The sequence below is a fragment of the Eurytemora carolleeae genome, unplaced genomic scaffold (assembly GCF_000591075.1).
Source record: "Eurytemora carolleeae unplaced genomic scaffold, Eaff_2.0 scaffold251, whole genome shotgun sequence".
NCBI lineage: Eukaryota > Metazoa > Arthropoda > Copepoda > Calanoida > Temoridae > Eurytemora > Eurytemora carolleeae.
The window spans coordinates 38,809-59,920 of record NW_019396288.1 but is presented as its reverse complement, the minus strand read 5'-3'; the positions used below and the strand labels follow the sequence as shown (position 1 = coordinate 59,920).

Here is a 21,112-nt window from a genome sequence, read left to right as displayed (position 1 = left end):
CTCTCAGATCAAATACTCTAACTTTGAAATATGAAAGGTTTACACCATTAGATAGCAAAAATATATTGATTAGAAAAATGAAGTTTGTGACATAGACTTCTTTTCTGTGAAATCCTTCAAAATTGCAAAGTAACTGAGTTCTTACCACAAACTTAGAGTTTCTAATCCCTCTATCTTCACAATTATAGAAAGTTAACCTTTGATATTTCAAACATAGACTATTTGATCTTACCGAATTCACACTTAACATATCTAAGGTCTACAACATCGGGTTGAAAAAATATAGCGATTAAAGCACAATAGTTTGTGGCCAGAACTCAGTTCCATTCCTTTTGATAGGCAAACTAATTACCGAACTTTTTTTTCAAAGTTAGTTCATAAAGTCTAGATTTGGATTCTTAGAAAAAGATAACAATATCAACACTGTACAGACAACATTTGTGCTTAAAACTTTAGAAACAGGTTCTAATTTAGAGGTAACAAATGGCACTTTAGAGAAGCAATTAAAAACAACATGATAATCATCGTATAAAGCAGTTTGTGACTTTGAACTAGACTGAAGTAGAAGGCCATATTTATGCAATATTACAAGTACGGCTTTTTGACCTCGTAGCTCATTCTAGTATGCCGGTCCATTAGCGCCTGATCCAATCAGGGTTCATTCATGTGTTTGGTGTCTATTCTGAACCAACAGAAATAGCATGGCGGAAACATCTATCATTCTATCTATCTTATTATCCAATTAGAGATGAATCCTTATATCGGCGCTTTAACAGTAAATGGAAATGGTTACTGAAACTAAAGTGAGCTCCTCCAGTTTGGATTTTACAAACAAGAATAAGTAAAGCATATTCTCCAGTAACATACTAGAAAATAAAATGATGTTATTCTTCTCCAGTTTGGATTTTACAAACAAGAATAAGTAAAGCATATTCTCCAGTAACATACTAGAAAATAAAATGATGTTATTCTTCACACTAGCTCTACAATGATAATTTTTGCAAACATATTAGATTAAAATCTAGTTTAGCGTTCTTTGTCTGTTCTTAGAACGATATTACAATGAATTTATTATTATAAGTTTGTATGAGGAGCCTCATTTTCTTGTTTTTATTACTCTGATATGTCATTTTGAGGACATTAATGAAATACTAGCACCCGAAATTGGGTTTTTTATAATCTTATTATTTGATGAATACCAAAGAAAATTTAAGGAAACCATCATTGTATATTTGAAAAAATTAAAACATCACTTTATCTTTTTAAAAATATATAAAACAAAATGATTCTAATACTTGCGCCTCTTTTTAGTAAAAATTCTAGTCATCAAGCTATCAGTTTTTCTAAAATTTTAAAACATTTTAGTCATCAAGCTATCTGTTTTTCTATATATTTAAGTCATCAAGCTATCAGTTTTTCTAAACATTTTAGTCATCAAGCTATCAGTTTTTTAAAACATTTTAGTCATCAAGCTATCAGTTTTCTAAATATTTAAGTCATCAAGCTATCAGTTTTCTAAATATTTAAGTCATCAAGATATCAGTTTTTCTAAAAAATTGATTCATCAAGCTGATAACATTAATAGTTTGGGTGCTACGGAGGGTTGAAAAAAATGCCTAAAAAGGGTCAAACAAGTGTGACACATATTTCTACATGCATTTTTTCAAGGGTTTCTTAGAAATTTAGTTTTTAGATCTGTAGCTTTCGTCACAAAACAGTTATGGGATATTTTAGATGTTTTTTTTTCACTGACCAGACTTTATTTCTGCCCTATTAAAATACTACTTATTATAAGTCACAAAATATCACAGTAATAGTATTAAAAATGAGAGTGCTAGGACAAAAAAACTACAGGGGGGGCGCCAAACGCCCCCCCCCTCCGAGTCTATTTTTGGTTAAAAGTTAAAATTGTATTTAGGTAAGGGGTTGCGAAGCGTCTGAAAAGTCTAGTCTTAATATATACCATTAGATAGAAAATGAAAGGATATGTTGTGAATCATTAATGAGTTTGTATGAGCTCTAACTAATGGTGAAGCAATCCCATCCCTCTGTTTTATATTGATAATTAAACGCAAATTGATTTAGAAGAAGGTTTAAAACTCTAATTAAATCTTATTGAATTATTATTAAGAATCCTTATTTACTGTTGATGCAAAGTCTTAAATCTAAATTATCAATTAAAGTGGCTTTAAACTAATTTTAACTTTAAGGTTAAGGGTTTCATGATAACCTTATCTCTGTAAGACACTTAACCCTATAAAGGCTAGGGGGTGTGAATCTATGTATAGCCTGGGGGGCGTTTGGCGCCCCAACCCCTAGAAAAAGGCATTTGAGAATAGCTATAGGGTGGAAATAAATGTTCATAGCCCAATTTTTCATGGCCAGCTCAAAGAAAAAAAGGAAAAAAATTAGACCGATAACTTTAATACTTTGGGTGCTGGGGAGGTTTTAAAAAACCTAAAAAAGGGTAAAGAAATAAAAATAAATATTGTTTTGCTTTAAACAAATATCAAAGTGTGACACATGTTTCTACAAGCATTTTTCAAAACTATAGTTTTTAGATCTGTAGTAAGAGTGCTATGACAAAAAAAAACTACATTGGGGGCCAAACGCCCTCCTCCAGCTTGTTTAGGGTTAAGCTTTAAGAGGGTTGGGGATGTTGCCGATTGCTCTAAAGCCGTAATTTTATCATCTGCATGAAAACTTGCAAAAAATCTTAAAAGTATTGAAAATAATTGGACACTTGTTGTAATAGCCAAGTTTAGGTTCATGATTTGGAGGAGAAAAATAAAAATGTTTCATTTAACCCTATCTCTGCTGGGGTACTTGAAAACCAGGATATGCTGGGGGGAGGTCAATTTGACCCCCCCCTCTAAATCCCATGTTTGATGTCCAAATATGACAAATGATACATTATTGGAAAGCTTTTGTGCTCTACTTTTAGAATCTGCAAAAAAATTTGCAAAAATTGAATTTTTTATTGCAAAATCCAGTTATATAGTAAAAATGTTTGCCAAAAAAAATTTGTCCAAAAAATGATAAATTATACTTTTTTGAAAAGCCCTTGACCATGCCATTTCAAATATGCAAAAATTTTTGCAAAATTTTAAATAACCTTATTTCTAATCAAGAAAAACTAAAAATGTGCAAATTTCCTTTGACAGGTTGTTTGAAAAAAATGTGCAATTTTTTTCGCAAAACTTGTGCAATTCGTTCACTTATGTCAAAGGCTTTCCAAAAAGCTAAATTTTATCAAAATCTGAAAAGTGGAAGTGGGTCAAAACAAAGATTTAGTTTGTTACAGGAAAAAGCAGTCATTCAGGCAGTGTGCCTGAGGACTCAGGCAGTTAGTATTAAAGCCCGGTTTTAGGCCTGAAGGGAGGGCTTTTGGTATGTAGGAAAAGTCAGAAAATTTCAACAGCCTCAGACCAATACTTTTTGAGTTATGTAAAAAAAACTACAGGGGGGGGGCAAATTGACCCCCCCCCAGCAGGAATAGGGTTAAACCTAAGAATACTTTTGGTTAATTCAGTTTTTATTAATTGTGTCACTTTTCTCTCTGCCAGTGTGAAAGGAAACTTAATTATAGGAGTTGTCCAATCAAGTTGAAAGTAAAGAAAGAAACTTGCAGGTGTTTGTGGAGACTTTTAAAACGCTTCGGGGGGGGGGGAGAAAATTCAAGAATTCTAACCCCAAACCCCCCCCCCCCCAAAAAAAAAAAAAAAATTCTCCTTCAAAACTTGTTGTACCATAAACTATATCTTTAACAATAATTATTGCAAAAAAAATGAGAAATAAGATTTTTTGTTCATCTAAAATTTTGAGATTTTGAAAGAAAAAGACATCTATTTAAGGATGACAATTTTTAAAAAATTATATGATCAGTTATATATCATAAATGATAAATTCATTTATTTTTATCATCCACATTTTTCACGATAAAACTCACAAAGTTAAAATATTCTATTACAATACATATATTTAAATATAAGATTTCTTTTCAGAAATGTTTAACAAAAGAAAGAGAGATTTTAATCTCTCTTTAATTAAACCAAAATATTGAACTTGTCAAGAAAACACAGGGATATCTCAAATAAGAATTATAAAGTTAAAAACTAATAATTATTCTTCAGTTACAGTATCAAGATCTGAGAATTTAACAGACCTAGAAGAATGCTTTCTTGGCATTTCATCGTCATCATCTTCTTCTGATGGTTCTTTGCTATGCGTGTTATATACAGAATGAGCTTGGTTGATGGTATCTCCTGCAGCATGTGTATCACTAAAGGCAGGTTGTGTATCACTTTCTGTGTTGTATGAAGTATAAGGGTTCTGAATATCCATAGAATGAAATGCCTCTTGTTCAATCCAAATATTACCCGTATATGAACAGCTGCAAGGAATATACTCTTCTGGATTGGTGATTGGTATGCTGCTAGTAGGATACTGAAGGATTGGAGGGGGAAGGGAGAGATCTGATCTAAGCTGGAAGTTTAAAGGATTCAGGGTTAAGGCAGCTCGTCTTTGTCCCGCATAGTTATTTAAAGGGTCCTATAAAAAACATCATCTACTTTTTCAAGAATACTGGATTGGATTGGTGATATCTGGATGATATAATCATCAGGATGTATGTGGGTGATATAATCTAGATATCATCTGGATGATCGATGGATGAAATGTGGGTGATATTATCTAGATATCACCCACATATCATCCAGATATTACCAGCATACCATCCATATATCACCCAAATATCTTATACCCCCTGGCCTACCACAAGTGTCTACAAAAAATTTCAGCCCAATCAGTCCAGCCGTTTGGCCGGCTATACGCAACATATATATGCATGTTTGTTTTATTATATAGAATATAATCCAACCTGAAACCGAAATATTGTTCTATATTTAATGCCAAGTAATGTTTAAATTCTTACATGTCCTTTTCAGCTAAAAACGTAACAAAAATAAAAATCCTAACATTATCTTTTTTTGGTGCCTTTAAGATTATGCTATAAATCTAAATATTGTTAAGATAAAATTACATGAAAAAATTAAATGTCTAACTTATTTTCACCCGTCAAATACTTCCCCATGAACTCTAGTTCTTATGTTAGTTTGATGATGTATCTGATTATTACAATGAATTTGTAATAAAATTTATTTTTGTTTAATGTTGCTTAACATTTTTATGAAAAAATGAATGCAAAAAAATGTCTAATGATACGATAGAAAGTATAGTTGGTTCTTTTATACTGCGGAAAGATTAGATTAAGCTTTCTGTAGGATTGTTTTCAGTCTGGTAGATAACCTCAAGTTAATCGGATAACAGAGTTTAGTAAAACGTAAAACAATTTTAATTTGGTAAAACAGAGTTACTTTCATGTAATCTATACATTTAATTAATAACCAGGGGGGGCGGAAACGTCATGTGTGTGTGTGTCTGTACCAAAAGAGTGTGTGTAAAGTTTACCAAACCGAAGGTGTGTACTGTAGGAATATACAGTACATATGAATCTCGGTATTTGTACAGTCTATGAGAGTACATTTGTTTATTGTTAATTGTTTACTTAAAAATAAGTTTAATATACATGAAGTATATTATTTATATATTTAAGTCAACACTACAAGTCAAATTTTCATGCAAAGAATATTTTTTTTCAAAGTTTACAATAAACTAGTCGTTATTCAAGCTTACTTATAATTGACAACATTGTTCTGCAATTTCCTTGACTGTAATCATGTTGTGTGTCTGCACCAAAAGAGTGTGTGTAAGGTTTACCGAACTTGTCTGCAAAGCAGTGCGACTGGCTTTCTCATGCCAGACCAGCGCCATTTCCTTTCCCTTTATTCCTATTCCCTGTTTATAACTTAAAGGGACTGTAAAGTTGCAGGCCAGTAGAGCCGGCATCAGCATGGTTAGGTCATAGAAATTTAGTGCTCCGCTCTAAGTAGCCAGAGAGAAGAGTTAGAAGGGAACGCTGTGCAAGATTAACTTGGCGGCACCACACCTTAGAACAAACAAAGAAAATCTCACTAGAAACAAGAAAAATAGAAACATTGAAAGAAGAATCCTTAGAGTTTAGTAACCATGCAATATGATGCCGATTTTTTACTCTGCCAGCTTGGATACTCGGCTGACTTTGAAGACTGGACAACTGTCTAAAATGCCACATCCTCCTGGAGCCACAAAGCCAACAACTCCCCATTTTGTATAGGGGTGCAACTTCAATGGTAATCCTAAAAAGCCGCAGAACTAGGAAAGAGTATAAAGTGGACGAATGTTGTTGGATCCATCTTTAATACCATTAGGTGAAACTAGGATTTGGACAGAAAACTCAAAATACAGAATGTAAGAACTCAAAGCAACAATTGCTGAAACCTTTTTTCCACCTGGTCCCCCTGAAAACCCACCTGTCTGAGCTTAAACCAGTATGATCAACTGTGCAAGCTCAGAAGTAAAAGAAAAAAGAAAAAAGATAAAAACGATGACGAGAAAATAAAGCAAATCACTATCCAAGGAAAGGAAAAATGAAAGGGGATAAAGGCTGAAATCTGAGCACTTCAGGAGTTGATCAAGACCTATAAGAGTTCTATATGATGTTCCTATCTTAAGATATTGACAAAAAACTTTGTCAAAATTATACAAAAACTTAAATATTTAAGATCTGTTATTGCACTGTGGGAGTTTTGGCCACATGATATGATACAGACATATCAATTATACAGCCAATTATACCTATTAAAAATTATTACATTCAAATAATAAAAGGAGCAAACCTGAATTTTTTATGTTCCTCTAGGATATCGTCGATTTTAGATTGGTTGCGTATTTGCTGAATGTGATCTGAGCTGAAAACTTTAGAATGGTGGATATCGAGAGAAATGCGTGATCCTCTCTTTTTCATAATATTGAGACTAATCTAATCTTGTACTTGTATCCTGAAAAGTGTATAAAATTCAACCAATCAGAGTCGATAAATTTGAAATTTTGCGCGCCATTTAAGATTATATACAGAAATGGGAGGAACTCTCTAATTTAGAAAAACCGGTTTTTGATTTTTCTCTTCCATATCCAAGAAAGGACGGTTTAAGAAGGAAATCAAAAATGTGTCCATTGGATACTCAGATTAAGTAATCGGGATTAAGGATATCCCATTCTAAAGTTTTCAGCTCTGTTTAGACAGTTTTATTTCAATTTCTCAATACAGGAGCATCACATAGAGCTCTTATATGTCTTGATTAACTCCTGGAATGCTCAGGTCTCTGCCTATACCCCCTTTCATTTTTCCTTTGCAGTCCCTTTAATAATTTTGCTTTAAAGTTTATCAGCAATGCTGCTTTGATTTAGATAAAATTTCAACCCCCCTTTCCCTCTCTCTCTCTTCTGTAATGATCTGTAAATATTCAATTCAGTTTTAGTGTAGATATGTTTCCTTTTGAAAGTATTGAAATGCACTGTAGTTCTCCGGTAGAACTGGTTCTCCCCAGGTCCGGATCTCCCCGCCACCTGGTGAAGGATTTCTCAGTTGATTTCCACCAGCCAAAAAGGAATCTTTACAACAACTTGTCATATCTCTTATCAAAAGAAGAAAATTCAAACTAAAATAAAATTAAACTTTTATGTCACATGTTCAGGTTCTATGCAAAATGCATCGAAAATGCAGATCAATTGCAAAAGGGTCTTAAAAAAATTAGACCTAAAAATTGAAGTTGGGGATTGAAAGTAATTATTTAAGTACATTGTTTTATACAGGGTGTCCAACGAAACATGATGGTAGCAAGACAATTTTAAAGTAGTCTTTGATCTTTGGATTTATTTGAGACATTCAGTCGTCAACCTTCTTTCACATGCATGAATGATTCTTGAAACGATCTACAGGATTGGGATTTCCAAAATGTGGTCTTTTTTGCACTGTCAATATTACAAAAGAATTTCGTTCTGATTTTAACGTTTTTAATAAAACCAAAATTGTCGAAATCTGAACAAAATTAATCATATCTCCGGTAGAAATTTGGAGTACAAAAAATGGCAGACCACATTTTAGAAATGCCCGAATATTACTTCTAAAATTTGGTTTACAAACAAATGCCATAACTTATATCAAGTTCAAAGACGATCTTCATATTGTCTTGCTACTGTCGTGTTTCGTGGGACACCCTGTACCATCACAGACCACAGTCAGACAAAACACAAGTTCCAACAGGAGCAGTGTGATCAAACAATTACAGATGGGCGTGTTAGTTTTTTATTTTGTTTGTTCATCGTTTGTGATTGACCAATTTTTTTGATCATTCAAAAACTTGATTTTTTTTCTTTCTCAAAATGATTGTTCATTTTCCATCTATTACTACCAAGTGTTAGCAATCAATGTATACATTATTGCAAATTTGGGGGCAAAATGAAACTGAGAAAGTGATCAATTTATTGAAAGTGGTAATATGAAAAGATCCTGGGAGCATCTGATGATATGGGGTGGGTTGAAGCGTTGGCTGAAGGTTGGGTGGATATGGATAAGATGAGTTTATACGTTGTAGATACATATTCTCAGGATTTATCTGTAATAAGTTCTCTAGGCTACCCCGCCCACCGCCACGGGGAAGTGTTCTGCAGGTGTAAGGAGGTGTGGCAATCTATAAAGAATATAGAAAAAAAATATATATTATTACTAACAAATTTAATTGTACACGGAGACAAACGTTTAATTTAGTCAAAAGCATCTTTACTCTTTTTCCTTAAATTTTCTGACATCTTTTTCACTTTCAACAACAAAAGTTTGTTTCAAAATTTAAATAATAAGATTGAAAAATGTATTCCTGATATACTGGTAAAATTTTTTTTTAAATTAATGATTTTTAGCAAATTAAAAACCCCCTTGACAAATGATATAACCTGCAAGCATGAGTTTAGATTTGTTGAACTGTATGACCTAGTCAGGTTTGAACTGCTTGGTATTCTAGATTCTGTCTGATGGGGTCTATATCAACAATTCATCAAATATCAATAAAACCCCAATATTGGGTTCTTTGAGAACTCTAGATCAGAAATGTTTGAATAGAATAAATATATTGTTATTCCGAGTTGAAATATCATTCAACAAATACAAATATTTGCAAGATAAAGTCTAGTCTTTAACTATTTTTAGAGAGGAAATTTGTTAAAGAACATTATTAAGGTTTAAAGGGGGCTGTCTATGCTGTATATTAAAAATGACAACAAGAAAAAATAAAATTAAAAACACAAAATTCTACATTTAAAAGGTAAAAGAGGTTGAAAATAGAAAGGGTTGCTTCATCCATGCTATGTTTGGAATTAGATTTTTCATTTAACATTTACATCATCATATACAGTTTTATTGAAGCATAAATTCCATTACTTTGCAGAATTAAAAGTGCCAGGTTGTAAAAAGCAACAAAGAAGATATAACAGGTTTGAATAAATGCAAAGTCATGGTTTGAAAATCAAACATTTTAAAATTTCTTTCTACATTTACTTCTTAACACCACAGTTTATTTAGGTATATAGCTAGGTTTACTTATTATGATTTTATTATAATTATTATAATTTAGTTATATAGCTAGGTTTACTTATTATGATTTTATTATAATTATTATAATTTTCCAGTAACATATGTATATATTCAAGTACAGTAGTAATCTCTAATGGTTAGTTTTGATGTTTGATCATAACTCAGGAACCTCTGGACCAATTTGCCTAAAATTTTAGTTTGAAGTAGAGCGTTCTTAGCCGGGATTCAAACTACTAAAGTGAGTGGGTTGACTTTTAATAGGTCTTGACTAGGCTGGGATCCAAAGTTAGGTATCATATAATGATGATAATAGTTACATTTTTAACACTCTTGAGTTTTTGGTCTAATTGCATAACCAATAAAAAAAATGTTCTCAAAAAGGGCCCTAGACATACTGCAAGAACGAATTTAATGAATTTGAGCAGCTTCACAAATTCGCCAAAAACCGGTTTCAATTGAGCGGCGGGCCTGCTTAAATCTTGAAACATTGAATACAATTTTCAGTAAGCCCCATCTCAAATTTAAGCCGCGGCTCAAATTCATTAATTTTGGTCTCAGGGATTATAAAAGTTTGCATGAAAGTTAATTTAAAAAATCTAGAATTCCAAAAATCTCATAAACCTCCGGGTTTAAAATCTAGTTCAGCTTAGAGGTAAACAGTGAAAACAGTGAAACCAAATGTGTTCCTCAGAATGTTTCAGATATATTTTTCTAACTAACAAAGATTAAAAAAATTATTTCTTTTCATGTCCGAACTCTTTTATAAAATTATATTTAGGATAAATAGAATATTCTTTAAGGTCTCAATTCAATTTATCTATTAATGGTAAAATAGATGAACATCTAATTTCTGAAGAAATTAAAAATAATATTTTCAAATTAAAAATTTTCAATTGAAGTTTATCTAAAGAACTGATCTGATCTGATTTCAATTTTGAAAAGACTCAACTTTAAATAATTAGAAAATTTCTTTCTTTCTATAAAAGTATTGTAAAAAAGGCTGAAATCTTCTGGGACTTTATTATAAAGTCAAATAAAAGCATGTTCGCAAAAAAAGTTGTTAAATTTGTTTATTTGATTTAGTTTTATCATTAAAGGGTTAATTTAAAGAATGGATTCCAGAAAACAAAAACTTGGCCAAAAAAATGGGAACATTTCCACTGTTTTTCGCAAACATTTTCACGAAATTTGCATTTTTTTGTGAAAATAAATTAAGCAAAAAAATTTTAAAACTATGCGAAAGTGCTGAAGCTGCAACAATTAATGGCGTAAAAAATCTGTATTATATTATAGTTAATAACTTATCTTCAGTTTTTTTCGCAAAATTTTCGCACTCACCCCCCCCCCCAAAATGCTCGCATTTTTTTAAATGCCAAAATTTTGCATTTTTTCGCGAAATTTGGCGAAAAATTTACCCTTTTTGCTTTACAGGCCGCCAGTATTTTGTAGAATTAAAGGAAATTATAATTTTTATAAAAACCACCTCGTGCATTAGAACGATTATTTTGAAGACAGAGAAAGTGTTTCTCAGTGGGAGCAAATATAACGTTTTTATTTAAGTTAAATTTCTCGAAAGGTTTGGCCAAAATATCTCTATTTGATACTTTTTTTAGACCTTGATAATGAAAACATTAAAATCTCATGAAAAATAAAAAATAAAAGTCTGAAATCTGAATTTAAAGATTAATTTATTTGATTTGTTTTAAATGAATGATATAGGATGAGAGGGGAAACTCTAAGAATGGTTTTGATTAATGTGAAATATTTAATTATTGTTCCTGGCTGTAGAATAGAAGATGGATTCAGAATATCCCATCTCTCTTAGCTCTCCTAAAACAAAACAATATATTTTCATTCAGTGAAATCATGAAATATTGAGAGCAGACACACCTAGCTGCCAAATAAGGTCGTTTAAAGTAAATCATTTTAAAAACAAATAAAAATTATTTTGAAATATAAACTGTTCACGAGTGCATCGAATTAAATTCGATGATTGTAGGTTGTAATATCTGAATAATTAATTATAAATTCAATTGTACTATTTACAATCTGAGTGGAATAACGCAATTCTTTGAATTTGAATAGACTCTATAAAGCTCTGAGGTTTAAGACGTTTCTAACCATTTTCTCCTTTTAAACACACATATAAAAGAAAAATTAGTAACGATCAATATTTCGAATGCAATATCACCCTATTCCCTCTCATTTTCGCGAACACTTCCTTTTAGAATCAACTTATGAATTTAAATAGTTCATTGAACATGCAACACAGTTCAGTGTAGGTGTACACAGACCCATATACTGATTGATTTTTTTCAACAGGAAATCCATAGAATATTGATTAGATGTCGCCTTTTCACTCCACTCGATCCACAGTTTTATTTATTAGAATTACAAAGAAGTTAAGGAATAAGTTCAATCGAGAACAGTTGGGTAATCCAGTCACTTTGTTCTCTTGTTGGCTCCCTAAAGCTGGTATGATCCGAGCCAGTACAACATGTACTGTATATGCATTCAGTCGTACTCTCCAGTCTGAACTAACAAGTGTAGAATTTACCCAGCACGTTTTATGCGACAAATGTAGCCGCTGGTAAATTCACAATGTTGCAAATACAGCTGATGAAGAGTAGGACTGCGCACGTTCAGACTTTTTTCAAACCGTTTGTTAACAGTTAGTTAAAAGTTAAAATAATTCAAAAACAACTTTTGATGTAGCCATTTGTTCTCAGGCTAAGAACTAAACGTTTTGTTTCATACGATTTGCTGTTTTTTTAAACACATTCGTTTGTTCTTTTTTATAAACCATCATCTTTATTTCCGTTTGTTAACGATATCAAAATTGTTCGTCAACTAAGTGTTCTGTTAATTTTCAAAAACTTGCGGTTTCATATTTACAGAATGATGCGTTATAGCTAATCAAGAGAAGAAATGCGTATCCTGCCGCATCTGCAACATACTTCCATTGGGAACATTTGGCACAGTGCGTGTGCGCCTTTCAAACCTTTTAGTCATAGATTTTAGAGATCGTTGGAATTTTTATAAGCATAGAAATATTTAGCTGTGATACTACATGGGTGTCCCACATCACTTTAGATCGTCAATCGGTCTAAATTACGATTTTCGGGACTAATTAGAAAATTTAGGAAGAATAAATTGTTTTGAAAAATTGAATAAGGCAATAAAAGAATTTTCTTGGGGTAAATGCTAGGGTTTTCGAGTATGATGGGTTTATTTTGGCGTTAAAACTTGGAGATAATCTAATATGATATGGGACGCTCTGTATATTAATTTTGATATTGCTGGTTGACATTTTAGACAAAAATATACTTTTAAAATTTAATGTTTAAAATTTCTTTGATCTCGAGAGGTCTTTGAAGTTTTTATTTTGATGTAGATACTACGAAAGGGTTTAACCTTCATATTTTAAATCTCATTTTAAGAATTCAAACATTTGTGTGTTGGTTTTTGTATTACTTTATATACGACCCGAATTTGTTATGGAAATAATGCATGCATGAAACAAAGCATCATGAATTCTTAAGTGTAAATTATTAATTATCTTTTATTCTAAAACCCCTGGGAAAATTGTTATTGTTTACAATGAGACTAAGAGAGGCTGCAATATAAACAAGCAAATACTCTTAAGTTCCCTCAATCCAGACCTTATTATTTCCTATCAATGGAAATTAACCTAATTTAGAGATTATATAAATATATATATAAACTAGAAATCTAATAATATAGATAAACATTATACAAAAATATATCAATATACACATATACACTTTATTCAAACATACATCGAGGACGCACTATTAGTTACGAACTATTGAGGACGCACATACAGGACGCACAGTGAGGACAAAAATTGAGGACGGTCTGTTGAGGAGGCGCATTGAGGAAGCATATTGTGGGCGAACATTTAGGACGCACATTAAGGACACACAGTTAATACGAACATTTAGGACGCACACTGAGTACGAACATTGAGGAAACACATTGCGGACACTTAGAGGACACACACTGAGGATACATATTGAGTACACACATTGATGACCCACCTTGAGGAAAATTATTGATGACGCACCATGAGGACGCACATTGAAGACGCACATTAAATACGCACATTGAGGACGCACCGTGAGGACGTGCACATTGAATACGCACATCGAAGACGCATATTGAGGACACATGTTGAGGACGGTCCATTGGACGGCACATCGAGGAGGCATTGAAGATGGCACATAAAGGACTCAAATCGAAACAGCAAATTGTGGACGCACAAATAATTTTATCTTCACCTGGTGTATTTTTTCTGTCATTGTCTGGACTAGAGTTGATTCCTCCATGTGAAGAGAGACGGGGAGAGGATGCAGTATCAGGTTCAGAACTAAATACAATGTTATTAGAGGGAGGACGCAGTATCAGGTTCAGAACTAAATACAATATTATTAGAGGGAGAACGCAGTATCAGGTTCAGAACTAAATACAATATTATTAGAGGGAGGACGCAGTATCAGGTTCAGAACTAAATACAATGTTATTAGAGGGAGGACGCAGTATCAGGTTCAGAACTAAATACAATGTTATAAGAGGGAGGACGCAGTATCAGGTTCAGAACTAAATAAAATGTTATTAGGGGGAGGACGCAGTATCAAGTTCAGAACTAGATAAGATATTATTATGGGAGGACGCAGTATCAAGTTCAGAACTAGATAAAATATTATTATGGGAGGAAGCAGTATCAAGTTCAGAACTAAATACAATATTATTAGAGGGAGGACGCAGTATCAGGTTCAGAACTTGATATCATTAGGGGGTGGACGCAGTATCAGGTTCAGAACTAAATATTTATAGAGAAAGGACGCAGTATCAGCTTCATAACTAAATATTATTAGAGGGAGGACGCAGTATCAGGTTCAGAACTAAATATAAATAAAGGGAAGACGCTGTATCAGGTTCATAACTAAATATTATTAGAGGGAGGACTCAGTATCAGGTTCAGAACTAAATATTAAATAAAGGGAAGACGCTGTATCAGGTTCATAACTAAATATTATTAGAGGGAGGACTCAGTATCAGGTTCAGAACTAAATATTGTTAGAGGGAGGACTCAGTATCAGGTTCAGAACTAAATATTATTAGAGGGAGGACTCAGCATCAGGTTCAGAACTAAATATTATTAGAGGGAGGACGCAGTATCAGTATAAATTTCTTTTATAAGTCATAAATTCAGGTGACCCAGGACCCTCGATTTAATGAGAGGCATATTCAATTCACAACTTCTTTGTCGTATTTATATCTTATAAAGAGCTTAATTCCACAAGTTAAGAACAGCTTAAACCTAAACGTCTACGTACAGTCCTTTAAAAGTTTTTAGCAAAAAATAAACTAGTAAATGAGACAATATTATCCTGTAGGATAAACCAAGGTAAACCAATGTTAAGAAAAGATTGCCAATACTTCATTATTGGAAAAAATAATTTACTTCCTGAAGTGCCCGGCGTTGCCCGTGGATTTTTTAGAAGACTTGAAAACTAAAATTCTAATACTTTACTTAACCACTGAAGGTAAAAATTCTTTGAATATATCAATATAATAGTTTAATTTGGTCAGATTTGTTTATTAATATACAGGGTTACCCACAAAGAATGAAACTTCAGAGACGACTGTACAGAATTTTCACAGACTTATCATAATGGTGTTTAGGTTCCCTGCTACTGAAAACTAGTTTCTTTCGGTATATTTACAGACTATTTTAGTGCAAAATACCAAATTTAGCCCTGTTTTTGTTATATTTCACAAATTGGTGGTCGCCATTTAAGGCTTTAAACATTATCAGTGACAGTATCTAGATGTACAGTATGTACTGTACCGTCATAACTCATAGATCAGTGATCTGTTGATCATTGCTTATACAGTGAACCTCATAAAATATGGAGTAGATCTGTACATAGATCAATCTTATAAGAATTGCATGTTTTTATGAAGCATAAAGTTTTTATCTAGCTTGGGCACCAACTAATTAAGTAAAATGGTTCTTAATCTTGTACACTGCACAATTATTGTGGTTCGTTTTCATTGCACATTTTAAAAATCATGATTTGAGTCGATTATTATCCTATTCCACAGTTTATTTATATCATGTACCTGATATCTAAATTGAGCTGTAGATCATTGTTTCTCTGTACAGCGTGTTGTACTGTATCCTCCAGAGCAGCACTATCTCCAACATACTAGAAAAATATCTGTAAACCTGAAGTACGTTGTACATTATGAATTAACTGCATTTATAAACCTCTATGTAGCCCATTTCATGATTCATTTTTAACTGCGCTGTAAATAACTACATAGCATGGTTAGCTTGATTATGGGATGTATATAGTGACGTAGAACTTGTAATTACGTCTATTTTAACTGTGCTGTAAATAACTACGTACATGATTAGCTTACTCATGTGATATATATATAACGACGTAGAACTCGTAATTACGTCTATTAGATTTAACTTGCATCATAGAAACCCCAAATACATTAGGTGGAAAATACTCCTTTTTGATTTCGGTGAGAGAGTAATTCGTTCATCGTCTTAATGAGCGAGATACAAGATCGTGTCCATTGGTTTGTCATTGATAGTTTTTGTACTTGTGTCCGAAGTGACACTAAAGCCTATTAGATCGTGCCCATTGTTTGGCATTGATAGTTTGCGAGCTTGTGTCCGTGTTGACATTGAAGCCTATGAGATCCTGTGTTTGGCATTGATAGTTTGCGAGCTTGTGTCCGTGTTGACACTGAAGCCTATGAGATCCAGCCTGTGTTTGGCATTGATAGTTTGCGAGCTTGTGTCCGTGTTGACATTGAAGCCTATGAGATCCATCCTGTGTTTGGCATTGATAGTTTGAGAGCTTGTGTTCATGTTGACATTTAAGCCTAAGAGATTCAGCCTGTGTTTGGCATTGATAGTTTGCGAGCTTGTGTCCGTGTTGACATTGAAGCCTATGAGATCCAGCCTGTGTTTGGCATTGATAATTTGAGAGCTTGTGTCCGTGTTGACATTGAAGCCTATGAGATCCATCCTGTGTTTGGCATTGATAGTTTGCGAGCTTGTGTCCGTGTTGACATTAAAGCCTAAGAGATTCAGCCTCTGTTAGGCATTTTTAGTTTTGGAGTTGTAACTGGATCTATGCGGGTCTGAAAGCAGTTTATGGAGTAGGTCATTTTATACTAATATATGTAGTCAACAAATGAATTTTTCACATAAATACATTTTTTTTGAATTTTTATATTTATGTAAACTATTATCAACAAGTTATCTTGTAAACCTATTAAAGGAACTGAGTTCTTGCCACAAACTCTAATTTTCTAATCCCAAATAGCTTTATCATCTGATAGTGTAAACCTTTGATTTTAGACTACTTAATTCATGAAATATTAAAGTTCAAAGGTTGCTGCTTAATCCTTGAAAGACTTAGGACTAAAAAAAGCCTTATCAAAACATTTTCTTTAAATACTTTACATATCTACTTTTGCTAATCGGCAAAACCACTCGTTTTAAAACTTTTAAAGTCTAAGACATCAATATAGTATTTCATGTGCTCTCGGGGTTGGGTGGGCGGGGGAGCCCCTTCCCCTGTTTATTTAGATTAAAAGTACGTTTTGAACACATGACAGAGATGATGAGTCCAAAACTATAATTACCTTCTTTTGATATTTAAATTCAATCCTGTTTTTGAATATAAAATAAAACTTTCAAAAACTATTCTCTTTGAAAATTAAACTTTGTGAGTTGTATAATTGTATTTATCAAATCTACATTTGATCCTTTAAGGGAGTGCACGGCTAGACGTGGTGACTAAACTGAGAGTGCAGTATTATATAGAGACAACTTTTAGGATTCAATTAATACCAATACAACGTTTTTACGATGTATAAATTCTGAATAAGAGCTCATAGTCGAACTTTGAATTTCTCATAGATTGCCCATTTTAGAGGATCCATTTTGGAGGATACATTTTGGAGGATACATTTTGGAGGATACATTTTGGAGGATACATTTTGGAGGATACATTTTGGAGGATACATTTTGGAGGATACATTTTGGAGGATACATTTTGGAGGATACATTTTGGAGGATACATNCCCCCCCCCCCCGGGAGTGAAATTTTCTATTTTATGTGTTATGTTTTGGTTCAAGAAATCCCGGAGGACTTGTTGTAAATGTTTTTAAAGGGTTTGTCAGCGTAATTTTAACTGACCTTCCATACAAAGCTTTGTTTGATTGATCCATGTTTATTATTTTGAAAACAGCTTTTATTTCAAATTGTGGTTTCTCTACAGAAGTGTTTTGCTCAGTTTTCTGTTATAGGAAAACATGAAAAGTAATTCCACTTTAAACCTGGAAAAACGACAATATCGTCCACGTTATTGATCAGATAAAGGTTTCAAGGGTACCGTTGTGAATCTTTGGATGGAGGGTCACTTGTAATTTGGATTACAGTGTATAAATGTTACCTGAATTCTAATCCTACAGATGACTCCAACAGAAGCGAGAAATATGAGTAGAATCAAGCTTACTAATACTACACACAGGAATCAATAATTAAATGGATTTCATGAAGAAAATACTTTACAGGGAGTGTTCACATATTTGAAAATACTTTACAGGGAGTGTTCACTTATTTGAAAGTACTTTACAGGGAGTGTTCACCTATTTGAAAATACTTTACAGGGAGTGTTCACATATTTGAAAATACTTTACAGGGAGTGTTCACTTATTTGAAAATACTTTACAGGGAGTGTTCACCTATTTGAAAATACTTTACAGGGAGTGTTCACCTATTTGAAAATAGTGGCATAATATCTTCAAGTGGAATTAGAAACACCACTAAACCAATCTTTCCACTGAAAAATTTACGGTTTCTGTGAAAATATTTGTTTGCCTTTTTGCTTTTCTTCTTATTTTGGTGGATTTTAAAGATATTTTCACTAATTTTTAGAATCAGATAACATTTTTGATCGCATTGAAAATCATTTCTTTCTTTCTTTCTTTTTGACAGTTTATAAATAACATTAAATATTTTCAATTTTCTAAAATGAAAATGTCATCTCTAGAATTAAATTCAACTGTAAGAATGTCAATTTAATTTTTCCAATTTTAAAAAGGAAAACTTTGGAATTTTACTTTAAAAACTATATTTTAACTTTCTTTAAGAAAATAATAAAGTTTTATTTCTCAAGAGATATTTTACAAACTTTTACTTTCAAATTATATTTTGTGATAGACGTTAACAATTGAGACTATAGTGAAATAAAGAGGAGTGACAAAATTGAAAAATGGCTTCTCTAATTGTTGAAGTATTAAACCACAGCCCCCCCCCCTCGAAGACGACTTTCAATTGTAATTTTTTTTATTTCTGCCAAGCTTTAAACAACATGGATCCACAAATATAACATGAAAACAAAAGAAGCAGATATCAACTTCTCGTGTTTACTTGTTATTTGAAAAATCTTTTTTAATAAACAAAACTTTAATAGAAAGGCAGTCTTTATTGCGTTAAAGGGAGTGTTCGCGGAAAATGAAAGGGAGTATAGGCTTAGTGCGATAAAAAAGCGCTTTTGATCGCTACTAATCTTACTTCTATCTGTTGCGTCTGTAAGGAGAAAATTGTTAAAGACGTCTCATACTAGAAAAGAGATAGAAATGGGTGTAAAGTGTGTTTCTTATTTAAATTGTGTGAAGAATGTTATAATCACAAAAATACAGGAAAATTTAGCATAAAATACGTGAACTGAAAAGTTTGAAAATATAAAATATATTTTACTTGACATGAAACCCCAAACTCTGTATTTATTTTAAATGAGTTTTGCGAAATGTAAATTATATATTATTTGGATATTTTAATATATAAAAGCAAATATACTTACACATAAATTTGCTTTAATTTCTGCAGAGCTGGGAACTTTAGAATGGATAACCTTTAATACCAACTTCTTAATCCGAATATCCACTGTGGAAACTTTTAATTTTAGTCCTTAATCCACTATACTTCTCTCTCTTTTGATATCCTTACATTATTTTCTCCAATTAGAGTGCAAGATTATAGTTCGTAAATTGTATTGACCAATGACAGCCTTGAAAATAAATTCTATCCCATGAGAGACATCCGCAATTTCTAACAAATCAAGAATTTGTTGTCGACCATTTTGTAAATTAATCGATGAAGAAAAATATTTAATAATACGTTTGAGATTCTTGTGTAACCAATTTTAACTAAATAAATGGGAGAGGGCCCTTTCAGTCAAGAAAATCAACAAATCTGGCGTTCTTAGAATTTAATTTGTTGATCTAAATATTTAATCTCAAGACTAACATAATCTTGAGATTAGCAAAAACAGAGGATTAAGCATTAATCCTGATATCCATCTAAAGGTCCCAGCTCTGAACTCAGTAAATTTTGATAATCGAGGAAAAATCTAAATATTTAAAATCTTAATACTTACCCATATCCAACCTGGGCTATTTTTGTATAATGTAGGGGGGGGGGGGGGTTCCAAACCCCCAACCCACATATGATTTTTCCGTTTGAGTTAAGATAGGGAAGTGTGATACATGTCCTAGTCCAAATTTTCAAAGCCTGCTCATTAAAATAATTAGAACTCAAACTATTATGGTTTGGGTGTGCAGGGGTAAATTTTAAAAAGTTTTAAAAATACGTTGGAAAAATGTTCATTTTTTTCTAATTTTGACAAATATTAACATGTGACACATATTATAATAATTTTTCGAACACTTTTCAAATATATTATATATACTATATAGCCCTGTATATACTATATAGCCCTGTATATACTATATAGAACAGATCATATTCAGCAAATACCCAACCTATCTGATAACGACGATATTCTCGAGGAGCCGGAAAAACTCAGGTTTGCTTCTTTTATAATTTGAATTTATTAATTTAAATTTTTTTAATAGAAATAATTGATAATATAATTAGAAATTCTGTATCACGTGATCAGAACGCCCACCAATTGCAGTGCAGTATCGTTGTCTTGTGTAGGGCTGGGTGTCGTTCCTCGGGAACGATTGTTTCACGAGAACGAACAGAATTATCAAGAATGATCCGATGGTTCTGAAAAAAGAACAAGCACATAGAAAGCATTCTTTAAACTATTTGAACGATTATTAAAAGAACGAACATGGAACAACGGAAATTGCTTGAAAAGAACGCTAAAATCAGGAACGTAATCTTGTTATCAGGAACACGTTCTTAGTCGACAACAGATTTAAAATCTGGAAAGTGCAGGGTTGGGTGCGTCCCACCCTGGGAGGTTGAGGGGGCACATTTAATAGAACATCTGGAGATTGTTGAAAAAAACCTCGGATTCCTTATTTTGGAGAGGCAGTACTTTTAAAGATTTTCATTATTTTTTTATAACCATTTCGTAAATTTCTTTTTTCATTTCTTGAAAGTTCACAAACCTTCAAAGCAGTTTAATTAATATAGAATCAATTGAGAGGTTTAAAGTGACCGCATAATTTCAATTCTGATTCACAACAATACCCTTCAAAGCTTTGTCTGA

At 32.5% G+C, this 21,112-nt stretch overlaps 1 protein-coding gene across 1 annotated transcript; it reads right to left on the bottom strand.

Moving 5' to 3' along the window:
- Positions 1-3,931: 3,931 nt before the first annotated feature.
- Positions 3,932-18,110, bottom strand: LOC111700197 (uncharacterized). Its single transcript, XM_023471048.1, has 8 exons — positions 18,038-18,110; positions 15,677-15,762; positions 13,828-13,916; positions 11,305-11,356; positions 8,890-8,974; positions 8,450-8,630; positions 7,433-7,551; positions 3,932-4,551 (listed from the first exon to the last, which is right to left on the bottom strand). The coding sequence occupies exons 4-8, from the start codon at positions 11,340-11,342 to the stop codon at positions 4,123-4,125; spliced, it is 852 nt and encodes a 283-aa protein (XP_023326816.1). The 5' UTR covers positions 11,343-11,356; positions 13,828-13,916; positions 15,677-15,762; positions 18,038-18,110; the 3' UTR covers positions 3,932-4,122.
- Between the last annotated feature and the right edge of the window lie 3,002 nt (positions 18,111-21,112).